At 42.6% G+C, this 13,802-nt stretch overlaps 1 protein-coding gene across 2 annotated transcripts in view; it reads right to left on the reverse strand.

The window, feature by feature from the left end:
- ST3GAL3 (ST3 beta-galactoside alpha-2,3-sialyltransferase 3) overlaps positions 1–13,802 on the reverse strand; it is a 162,274-nt gene that overhangs the window by 96,486 nt on the left and 51,986 nt on the right. The window contains exon 3 of one of the 2 annotated variants that reach the window (XM_008151240.3): positions 1,250–1,297. The exons of the other annotated variant lie outside the window; for it this stretch is intronic. Coding sequence (XP_008149462.2) covers positions 1,250–1,297 — 48 coding nt within the window. The remainder of the gene's footprint in view (positions 1–1,249; positions 1,298–13,802) is intronic. 2 annotated transcript variants of the gene reach the window in all.

Here is a 13,802-nt window from a genome sequence, read left to right on the forward strand (position 1 = left end):
AGCATCGACCCATGAACCACGAGTTCATTGGTTCGATTCCCAGTCGGTCCCCAGTAGGGGACGTGCAGGAGGCAGCCAATTGATTATGTTTCTCTCTCATCGATGTTTCTATCTCTCTATCCCTCTCCCTTTCTCTTTCCTAAAATCAATAAAAATATGTTAAAAAAAAAAAAAAAAAGATGGCAAAGGAGAGAGTATAGGCTCCAGAGCTGGACAGAGATCAGTGCCCTGGACAGACTGCTTCACCTCTTTAAGCATTAGTTTCTTTATCTATAACTAAAGATATGTTGTCTACCTTGCAAGATGTGTGTAAAGCATTCAGCACACTGTTGGCTTACAGGAGGTCCTCAGTAAACAGTGGTAGCTGTGACCATATCCTCTGCCACAATTGCCTGAACCTCATGGCTGCTTTGTGAAACATGTATCTATTTCATCCAAGGCTTAACTGTTCTCAGTAGGCCAGCAAAGTAACACTGTTGTTTGTAAGCAGCACCTACCACCATCTTCAACTAAACACAGGCTTAATGCGGAGATGCTTTTCTGACAAAGTAATGTCGTTCCGGGGCTCCCACAGGGATACCATGGCAGCAAGCTGAAGAATCCCAGTAACCTCTCTTTCTGCTCACTGCCAACAGCACGGTCGTGTGACAGCCAAGCCCACATGCGCCTGGTGACTTTGTGTAAAAGGGGCAGGTGTGCCAATCTGTGTGTCCTGCACTGTAGATACAGGGAAGAGCGGGAGTGTGTGGCCTGCCTGAGTTTGGCCCGAGTGCAAGTAAAGAAAGTGCACAACAGAGTGCGCCTCCTGGAGGGTGTGCGTGGAAGTGTGCAGTGAGGTGTGTGTCCTCAGGAAGCTGTGATGCCCTCACCAGCCGGGCGTTCTGCTGGAAGCCCTGGTGGTTATCTACTCCAGCACACCCAGAGCCTGGCATCTCTGCGCCCTCTGCTCCACTCTCTGTGACAGAAATCATACCTGTGTATACGCCTGGACCACTCTGAGTGAGGAAAGAGCATCTCCTACAAACGCTGCAGTGCACCCTTTAAAGCCACTAGCAAAGTCTTCTGGGTGTTGTATCCCACTCTGCTTCCCAGACCCTGTCTCCCTAAGAAAGGCTCCTTGAGACTTCCCCACAATCCTGAGATATTCCCCTGCCCACCCCCAGACACCCCCCACCTCTTGAGGCTCCACTTCAAACGTGGCCAGTGTTGAGTGCTGAAAGGGCGACAGAAGGCAAGGAGGAACTGGTACCTGAGCCTAGAGTTTGTCCAGCGGAGTCAAAGGATAGAACCACTGAATCTGCAACACAAGAGGACAAGTTCATTTCTTTCTCCTTCTCACAGTTAGAAAGCAAGCTCCCACGGGCTCTGCCCAAACCCTCCCCAAGGGAAAATCAACTGGGATGGAATTCAGCTGCACAGACAGCCTCCGCAGGTCCATGCCCACCCGTTCACTGGGTCCGGAGGCCCTGCTGAGCCCTGCCCCGAGCCTCCTGCCGCAGGGAGGAACATCTCAGGGCAGAGACAGGCCCTGAGTTCTTGAGAGGCACTTTCTGCCAGATCAGGGGACACATTTACTTCTTTTTCTTTCTCACAGTGAAAATAAAATTTCAAAAAGCAAAAGGAAACTTCCCTCCTGCATCTAGTTAGACACTAACATTTCCCTGTGAATCCTCCCTTTCTTTTCCAATTGTTTATTATTTCTTTTCTCCAAAAGGCTTAAAGTGGCCCATAGGAATTTATAGTACACAATGGAATTTAAAAAATGAAGTCAAAGAAAGGAAAAACATTAAATAACTGGGAAATGTTAGTGCACAAAATGCATGCCATGAGGACCTATACAAACCCTTTAGCTAGAATCAAGGAGGCCTGAGCTCCAAACAGCCAAAGGAGAATACAAACACTTACAAGATTCAGTGCCCACATTCATTCATTCAACTGTTCAGGAAGTATTTATTGGGCATCTACTATGTGCAAGATACTATACTTTGAGATACAGCAGCAAGCAAAAGCAGCGCGGTCTCTACCCTCATGGATCTACCTGCCATCAGTCTAGAAGAGAGAAAAAGTTACCAAACAACAAATCACTCAACTAAAAACTAATTCAGCAAAAAAGGAAAGAATGCTGTGAAAGTTTCTGTTTGGAACCAGGCCTAGTTTAGAAGGAGAATGGATGCTGGTTAGAAAGAAGTGACACTTGAACTAACAGCTGAAGAAGTAAGGGTTAACCCTACCGAGAATGGAATGGGGCACTCCAGGCTGAGAGAATGTCCCTTGTGGAGAAGTGGAGCAGATGTAACAGGGTGCTTCAGAGCAACTGAACGACCAAAACATAAAAGCAAATACTCTACAGTGATCAGAAAGAAGTCTCTCTTCTGGGCCTTAACAAAGGGAGATGAAACATGATGTCAAAGACTGTATCTTTTACAACATTCCTATAATAATAAGTAATTGTGAATCTTGAATGGCTGTTTCTTATAACATGAACCAATAGAAATGATGGCATAAAGCCAGTGTACAGTTCAATAAAAACAATTATAAGGGACACCAAGATAATTTAAGGGCCAGGATAACTCAGAGACTCCACACTTAAAAGAGATCACACTCAAAAGGTTCACTCTCTACAAAAGAATGGGAGTTGAATGGATATAGGACCAGTGTCTATAGCCACACCCCACCCCAGCATTGTTCTTCAGATCTCAATTAGTATGTCACGATCTCTTAGTGCATGTGGAAATATGACACGATAGTTACCATCACTGTCAGTAACATCTATCCCCACTGCTAGACCATAAGCCCCATTAAGACAGACACTGTATTTGCTTTTTTCACTGCTACGTTACCAGGCTAAGATCGGGCACTCAATAACTACTGCTGAGTAACAATCCCAGAGAAATGAATGGACCATATATCCTTCAGGCAATCTTTCACACTCCGCGCCCCCCACCCCCCATAACCAACTGTTTATAAAGAAGTGGGTGGCAGAGAACTAGAGGGTATGATTTGTATAAGAATCCAGAGGCAGGTATTCTGTATTGCTAGGTAAGGGCAGATCCATATGCTTAGAATCCCACATCTTTTTATAAAACTGTAAAAGCACAATTAGGACACTTAGCTGAACAGATAGGTGACCATCATATGGATACAATCAACATCTAACTCTTACAAATTCTACTTCTTTATCACCGTTTCTCACATCTGTCTCCTCTTAATGCTATTGCTGTTTCAGAAAAGAAGCCCTTGACTCTCCCCCGACCATCGCTCTCTCTGAGTTTCACTGAGGGATAATTTTCATACTCTAACGTTCACTCGTTTTAAGTGTACAATTCGATGACTTTTAGAACATTTACAGAGCTGTGCAACCGCCACATGAAGACTGAGAACATTTCCTTCACCCTGTACCCACTGACAGTCACGCCTTGCTCCCCCACCTCTCGCGTCAAGCAGCCACTCATTTCCTTCCTGTCTCTATAGATTTGTTTCTAGACATCTGCCTATTTTTTTGCTGGGACTGTTCTGATAGCCTCCTAACCACTCACCTACCGTCAACCTAGCCCACTTCCACCATCCTTTACGCTGATGCATGGCTCTTCTAAAAGGTATACCTGACTGTGCCTTTGCTTTTGGTTAAAATGCTGCGGTGAACGGTTCCCCACAGCCTACACAGAGAGTCCAAGCTCTAACGTTCAAGTTCTTCACCACCTTGCCTCACTTGCTATCTCTAATAGACCTCATGTTCTAGATATGCCAAACGACTTCCATTTCCCCGAAGAGATATGTACCTCATATTTTCTACATGGGACATACTGTTCTGTTTGCATGGATAAAACAACAACACCCATGTTTCCAGTATGACCCAACGCAATCATCCCTCATCTGGAAGCCTCCTCTGATCACTTCTGCGCATTCTCTTCGTTAGGCCATCACTGAGCTGCTACTGTGGCATTATTATATTGTGCTATAATCCTTGTTTACTTCTCTTTTTTCTCTCATTAAACTGCAAGTTCCCTGCGGATAAGCATTGTCTGTTCCTTTTGAGGCTTTGGTGCCTAGCTCAGTGACTCACACACAGAAAGTAGTCAGTATGTCTATTGAACAAAGGAATAAACTAGCCCTGGCCGGTTTGGCTCAGTGGATAGAGCGTTGGCCTGCGGACTGAGGGGTCCCAGGTTCGATTCTGGTCAAGGGCATGTACCTTGGTTGCGGGCTCATCCCCGGTGGGGAGTGTGCAGGAGGCAGCTGATTGATGTTTCTCTCTCATCGATGTTTCTAACTATCACTCTCCCTTCCTCTCTATAAAAAATCAATAAAATATATTGGGGGGGGAAAAAAAGGAATAAACTAGTAAATGCCTTTGCTTTCTTTCAAAGGTGATATCGCCTGAGTGATATTTCACAGGTTGAGGGGAAATCCATGATGCATATAAATTCTCATTCAAGTCAACCTTGAACTGGCCTTCAGAGGTTCAAGCCTGGCCTCATCCAGGAAGGTACAAACATTCCCACAAATCAGTGCGGGGGGATAAGAAAAGTGTCCAAGGAACTTTCTAGGTGAGAGATCACACTCACCAGAAGATTAGGAAAGGCTTTCTGAGGAGCTCACTGCCCAGATTAACAACAATAAAAACAGCATCTCAAATTTTTATTGCACTTGACAAGTATTTTTCCAATGGTATTTTATCCACTTTGTACTCACAAGCAGTCATGAAATAAAGTCTTAAGCTTTTCCATCTAATCGTAAAGAAAAAAGGCTAAAAGTTAACTAAAAGACTAAAACTTAACTAAGACTAAAAGAATAAAGACAATGTTAACAATGTTAACAAATGTTAAGAATTATAGGTGGTGTTTATTCTCTGTACTCTTGAAATTTTTCTACAGTAAACATACATTACTTATATCATCGGGGAAAAAGTTAAAAAAAGAACTCTAATCCAGCTCTAGGTTTTAACCTCTAACTCGCTGGTATCATGCAGAAGGATGGAAGGTTCTCGACCACTTTCACTGTGCAGCTCTTCTCCTTAGTTACTGAGGTATCCTGTTTCATGCCACTTACTAGTAAATATACCTCAGCTACACCAATTCCTAAATAGACTGAGCTTTTCAAAAATTCTTCCCTCCTTCCCACAAATATTATCAGGTACCTATTATGTGCCAGACATGCCTCATTTTATTGCACTATTTATTGATTAAAAAGAGCGCGAGCAAGGGAGCGAGGGAGAGAGAGAGAAGCATCTATGTGAGAGAGAAACACTGGTCAGTTGTTTCCCGTACACTCTCGACTGGGGATGGAACCCACAACCTAGATATGCACCCTGACATCCAATCCACAACCTTTTGGTGTATGGGATGATGCTCTAATTAACTGAGCCGCCCGGCAAGGGCTACTGTGTTGGGTTTTTTTTTTTACAAATTGAAGGCAAGTCCTTCCACCAGCAAAAAAGATTACAACCTGCTTTATTGTGATGTTGCTTCATTACAGTGGTTTGGAACCAAACCTGCCATATCTTTGAGGTATGCCTGTAACAGAGATAGGGAGCCAAGGAAGAGACAGTTTTTGCCTTCCAGCCAAGGAAGACAGACAAGTTAATATCCACTTAAAGTGTGACATGGGAATGCAAACACCAAACAGATGACAGCCTTCCTGGAAGAAAAGTCAGAGTTTTCACAAGTATCATTTCCGGCGGCAGTGGGTTGTGTCTTTAAACTGCAGAAGTTGCAAATAAGAGAGTAGAAATTTCTGAAGGAAGTTAGTGACATATTCACGTTTTGTGTAAGTTTTGGTGTCACTTTGAGCATTAAAGCCACAGACTTGAGAATCCGTTTGGCCGATTATTATTTGTGCTTATTCTAAAGGATGTACGATCACTTTAGTTATAAACCACTTTGACAACGAAAGAGAAAACTCAGTATTCAACAAGTTGAGAAGTTTGTTTTGCAAGAAACAGAGCAAGGATCATCAGACTTCTCAGGTAACGCATATGTCGTTTTTACTCAGGCAGTCCAGGCTCCGGCTGTTCCTGGCTCACGGGCCAGAGGTGGCCATGTGGTGTGCTGTACAGGTGACCGAGCAGAATTCCAGACCAGAGTCCAACGGAGCATTGCTGCACATGACTCTGTCCAACGAGGAAACCTAGCATTTACTGGAAATCTTTTATTATGGTCAGATGTTTCCTGTGTCTGGTTTCTGAAGCGGGTAAAAGGAATATAAAGAAAGTATGAAGAATGGGGCTCAGTCTTTCCAGTCATTGGAGAGGCTTGCAAAGCTCCAATTATGCAGTGAACAAGCTACATTTTCAGATCCCACCTGTCATGGTACACATTCAACACATATATTCTGCTAGCTACCATGTGTGTATGACTTAGAGATGCAAGAATTTTTAAAAAGTCCCCTCAAGTAGCCAACAGGTAAAATAAAAACACATACAAAGCTAAGCATTCTATAGTTAACAACACTGTATTGTACACTTGAAATCTGTTAAGAGAGCAGATCTTAAATGTTCTTGCCACACGTATACACACACACACAAAGGTAACAATGTAAGGTGATGGCTGTGCTAACTAATCTTATTGTGGTAATGTAATCATTTTATTATATATTTGTATATTAAATCATCACATTGTACACCTTCAACTTACACAATGTTATTTGTCAATTATATCACAATAAAGCTGGAGAGAAAAGCTATGTATAATATATATGGATGGAAGTAATGAAGGAGATATTTCTCTGTTCATTCATTTAACATATTTATTAAGCAACTACTGTACTTCACACTAGACTTAGGGATACAATTGTGAGCAAGAACAAGAATGTTCCTACTCTCAAGAAATGTATAATTTGGTCAGGGAGGTTAAGAAAACAAACAGCACGACTGGTGTAGCTCAGTGGTTGAGTATCGAGCCAGGAACCAAGAGGCCACCGGTTCGGTTCCGGTCAGGGCATTTGCCCAGGTTGCGGGCTTGATCCCCTGTGGGGGGCGCGCAGGAAGCAGCTGATCGATGTTTCTCTTTCATCAATGTTTCTATCTCTCTATCCCTCTCCCCTCCTCTATCTCTAAAAAATCAATAAAATAAAAATAAAAAAACACAAGTAAACATATAAATGAATAAAGTAATTTCTGACAGTGATAAGTAGGAAGGCTATTCAACAATGTAATAGTGGCCGAGGGTGGAAGTACAGGCAATACTAGACGGTGTTTCGGTAAGGATTCTCTGAGGAAGTGACATACAGGCTGAGACCTGAAGACAGGAGCCAGCCAAGAAAAGATCAAGGGTAAAAGAATTCTGTGCAGAAGGAAAAGTAAGCTGTGGTACATTTAAGGAACAGAGAGAGGCAGCCAGTGGTGCTGGAACACAGAGTGCGGGGAAACAGAAGACCGGGTGGGAAATAAGATGAGAGAGGCAAACAGGAACCAGATCCACAGGGGGCCTTGTCGAGGAGGCCAGAGAAAGATGTCTGCATTGTATCTCAACAGCAGTGAAAAACTTCTGCTTAAAACCAGGGGAGTAACATAATCTGATTTATATTTTTCAATATAAACTTTGATTGCTGTGTGGGAACTAAATTGACTATCCTGGCAACACAGTTTATTAGAAGCCATCTTATTTTACTTTCTCCATTGCTTAGATCCCGAGAGAAACTAACCGCTCATTTAAGCCCCTCAATTTCTTCCCTAACCCCAATTTCAAACAAACAAAACCTGAGTAATGAGATTCCTGAAGATACACAGAGAGAGAGAAAAGAGAGGGCAGAAAAAATTTAAAAAGCATTAATTTATGGGAATGTGGCATAAAGAACAAAATCAGTGAAGTAATAATAATAAAAAAGATAGAGGAAGCCAGGGGTGGTGAGAATTGGTTACAAAAAGCTATATCCAAAGGTGGCAAAGAGGTGGAAGAAGCTGATGGATGAAAAGAGATCCCAGAATTATTCATCAGAAAGGCATTTGTAACGTTAGTGGGAACAATTCTCTACAATGATCAGACTTTGGGGAAGCAGCTATGAATGAGTTAAGTGGAGGCTACTGCTATAGTAGACTTTTTTCAAGACGTTTTTCCTTAGATTTATCTCGTTAATTTAACTTACCAAACATACATGGAGTTCTTACTAAGCTCAAGAGACTGTATGACAAGATTAAGCATGGTCCCTGGCATGAATTTATGAACTATTAAGAGGGTAACACAGAGAGATAGAAGTAACGGCATCACAAGCCTTTAAAGTTGCGATAGGAGTTCAGATGCAAGAGAAAGAATTTTCGCTGGGAGAACCTGGGGAGACAAGGAGGAGAGAGTATGTGAGTGGGTATGGGATGACCTGATAGGACAGGCTGTGCTGGTAGGGTGGGAACATCTAAGGAAAAGCACTGAAGCATGGAAAGTGAGGGTTGTGTGGTTTCAGGAAGGTAAAATCATACCTAAGCAATATATCACCACTTTCAGAAGGTAAAAATGCATCTGACTAAAAGGGAACTAGTCAATACAATCTGTTTAGACTTTCAAAAAAGGCCTTGACACATCAAAGACTATTTTTAAAAAGTGAGTCACTGTTACATTGAGAAAGAAACTGCTCTGTCATTCAGGAGACAAAAGGCACTTGGCTGAGGATCAGGGGCATGACACCCCCTGGGACATCAGTACCCACAGGGAGACCAAGAAGCTGGGAGTAGCTGCCATCCTACTAGCCACTGCCCTCTAGGAGGTGGGGCAATGCAGGAAGGTGGCAATGCCTACAAATACCTGTGTGTGCAACAGAAGCAGCTGGGATAAAAATGGAAGGAGGCATGTGCTGAAACTGACAGCAGGATGACAGGATGAGCTTGGGAACTTTCGGGGGCATGGGGAAGTTTTAGTACTGATGCCCTAGAAATAAGAAAGGGATGAATTTTGCATGGGAACCATAGCTTGCTGAATCCAGATTTAGATTACACCCACACCTCTGATCTTTTCTAAAACCCTTAAATGACAGATAAGATCGTTTGTTGTAGAGTCAAAGTACACAAGGACAAAGAAAACAGGAGAGGAGACATCAGGAACAGAAGTTTGGAAGCTGGAAAGCAAACAAGTGGAACTGACTCGGGAAACCCATTAAGGCTGAATCCTATGCTAGTAGTGGGGAAAGCAACCTAAATACACTACAGAGTTCCACAAAGACTCAACTGCTGGCAGCACCAGGTATCACTGAAAGTGGGAGAGAAGACAACACTGAAAACAAGACACCACACTCAGGTGGCTTTTCTTGATTCCTTGTGTCAGCTGATAGGCCAATAACTGGCCAATAATCAAGCAGTTCTTCATTTGTTAATGACTTCACTACTAGACTGTGAATTCCTTAGGAGCAGAGACTGAGTTTTATTTCTCCCTGTATCCCTACCGTTAGGTACATAGTAATTGCATAGGAAACTTCTTTAGAACTGAATAATGCCAAATTAGAATAATTCCTAGATTATCTATATATATAAAAGGCTAATATGCTAAGTGTCCGACCGTTTGACTGGTAGCTATGATGCACACTGACCACCAAGGGGCAGATGCTCAATGCATAGGCATGGAAATGTGGAACAGACTGATGAATCTCAGAGGGAAGGAAGGAGGGGGGAGGGCAGGAAGAGATTAACCAAAGATCTTATATGCATACTAGCGGCCCAGTGCACGGATTCATGCACCGGTGGGGTCCCTCGGCCTGGCCTGCGCCCTCTCGCAATCCGGGACCCATCAGGGGATGTCAGACTGCCAGTTTCAGCCCAATCCCTGCAGGCCAGGCCGAGGGACCCCACCAGTGCACTAATTCATGCACCGAGCCTCTAGTGGGAAAATTAAAAAATTTGGCAAAAGTGCAACATTGAAGATTATCACTTTCAGATAAAATGTTTCAACCCATGTAAGGAAAGTATGCAGTGGGCTGTGTTGCTGTTACTGTGCTTTTCTGAGGCAGGACATTTGTTTGTGGCCCAGCTTGAGTATGCTGACTATTTTAACTTTGCTATGCTTATGAAAATCAAGGCTATGCCATCAGTCTTCAGGAACAGCAATGGTTTCACCGACCCAATTTTAGTGATACTTGTGTTTTGAATATTTTTAAAATCTCAGGTATGTTTATTCATCCAAATTCCAGTTAGTTCTCTCTCTGTATATAAATAGTGAAATCAGGGTTATTGGCCTAAATATAAGGTACATTAAAGTTTGGGCCAAAGACCACAGAATGCCTAAGTAGGAAGACAAGATTCTGGTTCTTGCCGAAACCGGTTTAGCTCAGTGGATAGAGCGTCGGCCTGCGGACTCAAGGGTCCCAGGTTCGATTCCGGTCAAGGGTGTGTGCCTTGGCTGAGGGCACGTCCCCAGTGGGGGGCATGCAGGGGGCAGCTGATCGATGTTTCTCTCTCATCTATGTTTCTAGCTGTCTATCCCTCTCTCTTCCTCTCTGTGAAAAAATCAATAAAATATATTTTAAAAAAAAAGATTCTGGTTCTCCCTCTTTTATGTACTGGTTGATTAACATTGGGCAACTCATTATTTCTTGGGGCATAGAAGAGAAAGTTCACCCAGACCCCTTCAAGTCTGCTATACATGTTCTACGAATACCCTGGACTTCATCATCTTATTTTATTTTATTTTTAAAATTTATTTCAGAGAGGAATGGAGAGAGAGAGAGAGAGAGATAGAAACATCAATGATGAGAGAGAATCACTGCGGACAAATTCTTCGATCTGCAGGCCAACACTCTCTCCACTGAGCCAAACCAGTTAGGGCTGGACTTCATCATCTTAATGTTTATCACAAATGTTTTAAAATCACCATGCCATGTAATTATTTATTAGTTTATTATCTGTCTTTTCTTCTAGAATAAAACCTCTAAAAAATAAAAGAAAATGGGGGGAAAAAAGAAAATGGAACTGACAGACACTCTAATGTATTCAAACACATGGAGAAAAGACTCATATAATAGGGGAGCATTTAGGGTTGCATAGTGATAAGTACATTGAAAACCAAGTAAAACTATTATGGACTTCAGAAAAAACAGAATGTACAATGAAAACACTGTAAACATGGCATCTAAAAATAGCATTTTTATGGTCATAGTAAACAGACTGAATGTTGTTCTAATTATATTAGAAGAATTATGCTAGACTTCACATATGTGGTAGAAAAGTAGTGAGTGTGACAGAGTACTAAATCTTCATCTTACACTATATAAAATCAATAAATAATACTCAAAATAGAAATATCAAGAACTGGCAATATAAGTATGTTATTTAGAGATTGAGAGGAAAATACCAAACAAATTAGGTTAAAAGAGTTGAAAATAGATGCCTAGTAGAGGTAGGAAGTCAAGTAGTGGTGGTAACGGGGAAGTGCTTTCTCGTTGTTTGTTTTTGTTGGTGACAAGCCTTGAAGAATTGTCTCTCTGAACTAGGCACAGGTATAACTTTAAGAAGAACAAACACTAAATTAATTTGCACAATATTACACAACCGACAGAGGTAACAGGGCTGAGGCTTCAAATCTAAATGATCTAAATTTGTAAAAATAATTAGTCTAGAATAAAAAACTAAGACAAAGCCATCAAATATGCAGACCTTGTTTGGACCTGTGAAAAGGCATATTTAAGATAATTAGGGCCGAAACCGGTTTGGCTCAGTGGATAGAGCATCGGCCTGCGGACTGGAAGGTCCCAGGTTCGATTCCGGTCAAGGGCATGTACATTGGTTGCGGGCACATCCCCAGTAGGGGGTGTGCAGGAGGCAGCTGGTCGATGTTTCTCTCTCATCGACGTTTCTAGCTCTCCATCCCTCTCCCTTCCTCCCTGTAAAAATCAATAAAATATATTAAAAAAAAAAAAGATAATTAGGGACATCTGAATATGGATTAGGTATCCTATATAATAAAAGGCTAATATGCAAATCGACTGAACGGCAGAACAACCAGTTGCTATGATGCACACTGACCACCAGAGAGCAGACGCTCAATGCAGGAGCTGCCCCCTGGTGGTCAGTGTGCTAAGCCAGAAGCCCTGAGCCGGGATCACTGCTGGCAAGCACAGTGGTGGTGGCGGGAGCCTCTCCCACCTCCGATGTCGGACTGCCAGTTTAGGCCCACTCCCAGCACCATCAGTCAGACATCCCTGACAGCTTCCAGACTGTGACAGGGTGCAGGCCAGGCTGAGGGACCCCCACACACACACACAGACTCTGAGTACACCATTTTCGTGCACCGGGCCTCTAGTTAGAAGATATTAAGGGAAGTTCTAGCCACTGCAATCAGACAAGAAAAAGAAATAAAAGGCATTCAAATGGGAAAATAAGAAGTAAAACTGTTATTTGCAGATGACATGATACTCTATAGAGAGAACCCTAAAGATTCCACCAAAAAACCATTAGAACAGATAAATGAATTCAATAAAGTGGCAGGATATAAAATTAAAATTCAGAAATACAGTTGCATTTTTGTACACCGAAAAAACTATCAGAAAGAGAAATTGAGAAAATATCCCCATTAACAACTGTATTAAAAAATACACAGGAGCACTGGATGATGTGCTCAATGGTTAGAGCATTGGCCTGTGCACCAAAGGGTCCTGGGCTTGATTCTTGTCAAAGACATGCTCCTGGACTGCAGGTTCGATCCCCACCCCAGTCAGAGCACATGTGGGAGGCAACCAATCCATGTGTCTCTCTCACAATGATGTTTCTCTCTCTCTCTCTCTCTCTCTCTCTCTCTCTCTCTCTCTCTCTCTTTCCCTCCCTTCCCACCCCGCTCCTACCTCTCACTCTCTCTAAAAATCAATGGAAAAAATATCCTTGGATGAGGATTAACAACAACAACAAAAATACATAATAATAAATTTAACCATGGAAGTAAAAGACCCATACCAGAAAACTATAAGACAGTGAAGAGGATACAAATAAATGGAAACACATACTGTGTTCATAGATAGGAAGAATTAACATGGTTAAAATATCCACACTGCCCAAAGCAATCTATAGATTTAATGCAATCCCTATCAAAATAGCAATGGAATTTTTCACAGAACAAATAATTCTAAAATTTACAGGGAACCACAAAAGACCCTGAAGAGTCACAGCAATCTTGAGAAAGAAGAACAAAGTTGAGGTATCATCTTACTTATTATCAGACTGTATGATCAGGCTATAGTAACCAAAACAGCATGGTACTGGCATTAAAAACAGACACACAGATCAATGGAACATAATAGATAGCCAATAAATAAACCCATGCCTATCTGTTCAATTAATATACAACAAAGGAGGCAAGAATATACAATGGGGTAAAGACAGTTTATTCAATAAATAGTGTTGGAAAAACAGGTCAGATACATGTAAAAAATGAAACTACCTTCTTACTCCATATCCTATCTAATAAAGAGGGAATATGCTAATTGACCCTCGCACCATCGCAAAGATGGCGGCACCCACAGTCAATAAGAAGAGAATAAGTTCATTGACTGCCCCACCCTCAAAGATGGCAGTACCCACAGCCAATAAGGAGGGAACATGCTAATTGACTGCCCCGCCCTCAAAGATGGCAGCACCCACAGCCAATAAGGAAAGAATATGCTAATTGACTGCCCTGCCCTCAAAGATGGTGGCACCCGCAGTCAATAAGGAGGGAATATGCTAATTGCTGCCACGCCCTCAAAGATGGTGGCGCCCACAGCCACAAGATGGTGGTGCCCAGTCCCCTCAGCCACGCCGGGGCAGGCGCACGACAAGGCTGGGCCCGCCCCCAGGAGGGCCTGCCTCTGGAGTCCCCCAGGCCCCTCAGCCCCCCAGCCGCCCAGGGCTGGCCCAA

This window comes from Eptesicus fuscus, chromosome 9 (assembly GCF_027574615.1).
Source record: "Eptesicus fuscus isolate TK198812 chromosome 9, DD_ASM_mEF_20220401, whole genome shotgun sequence".
In the NCBI taxonomy this organism is placed as follows: domain Eukaryota; kingdom Metazoa; phylum Chordata; class Mammalia; order Chiroptera; family Vespertilionidae; genus Eptesicus; species Eptesicus fuscus.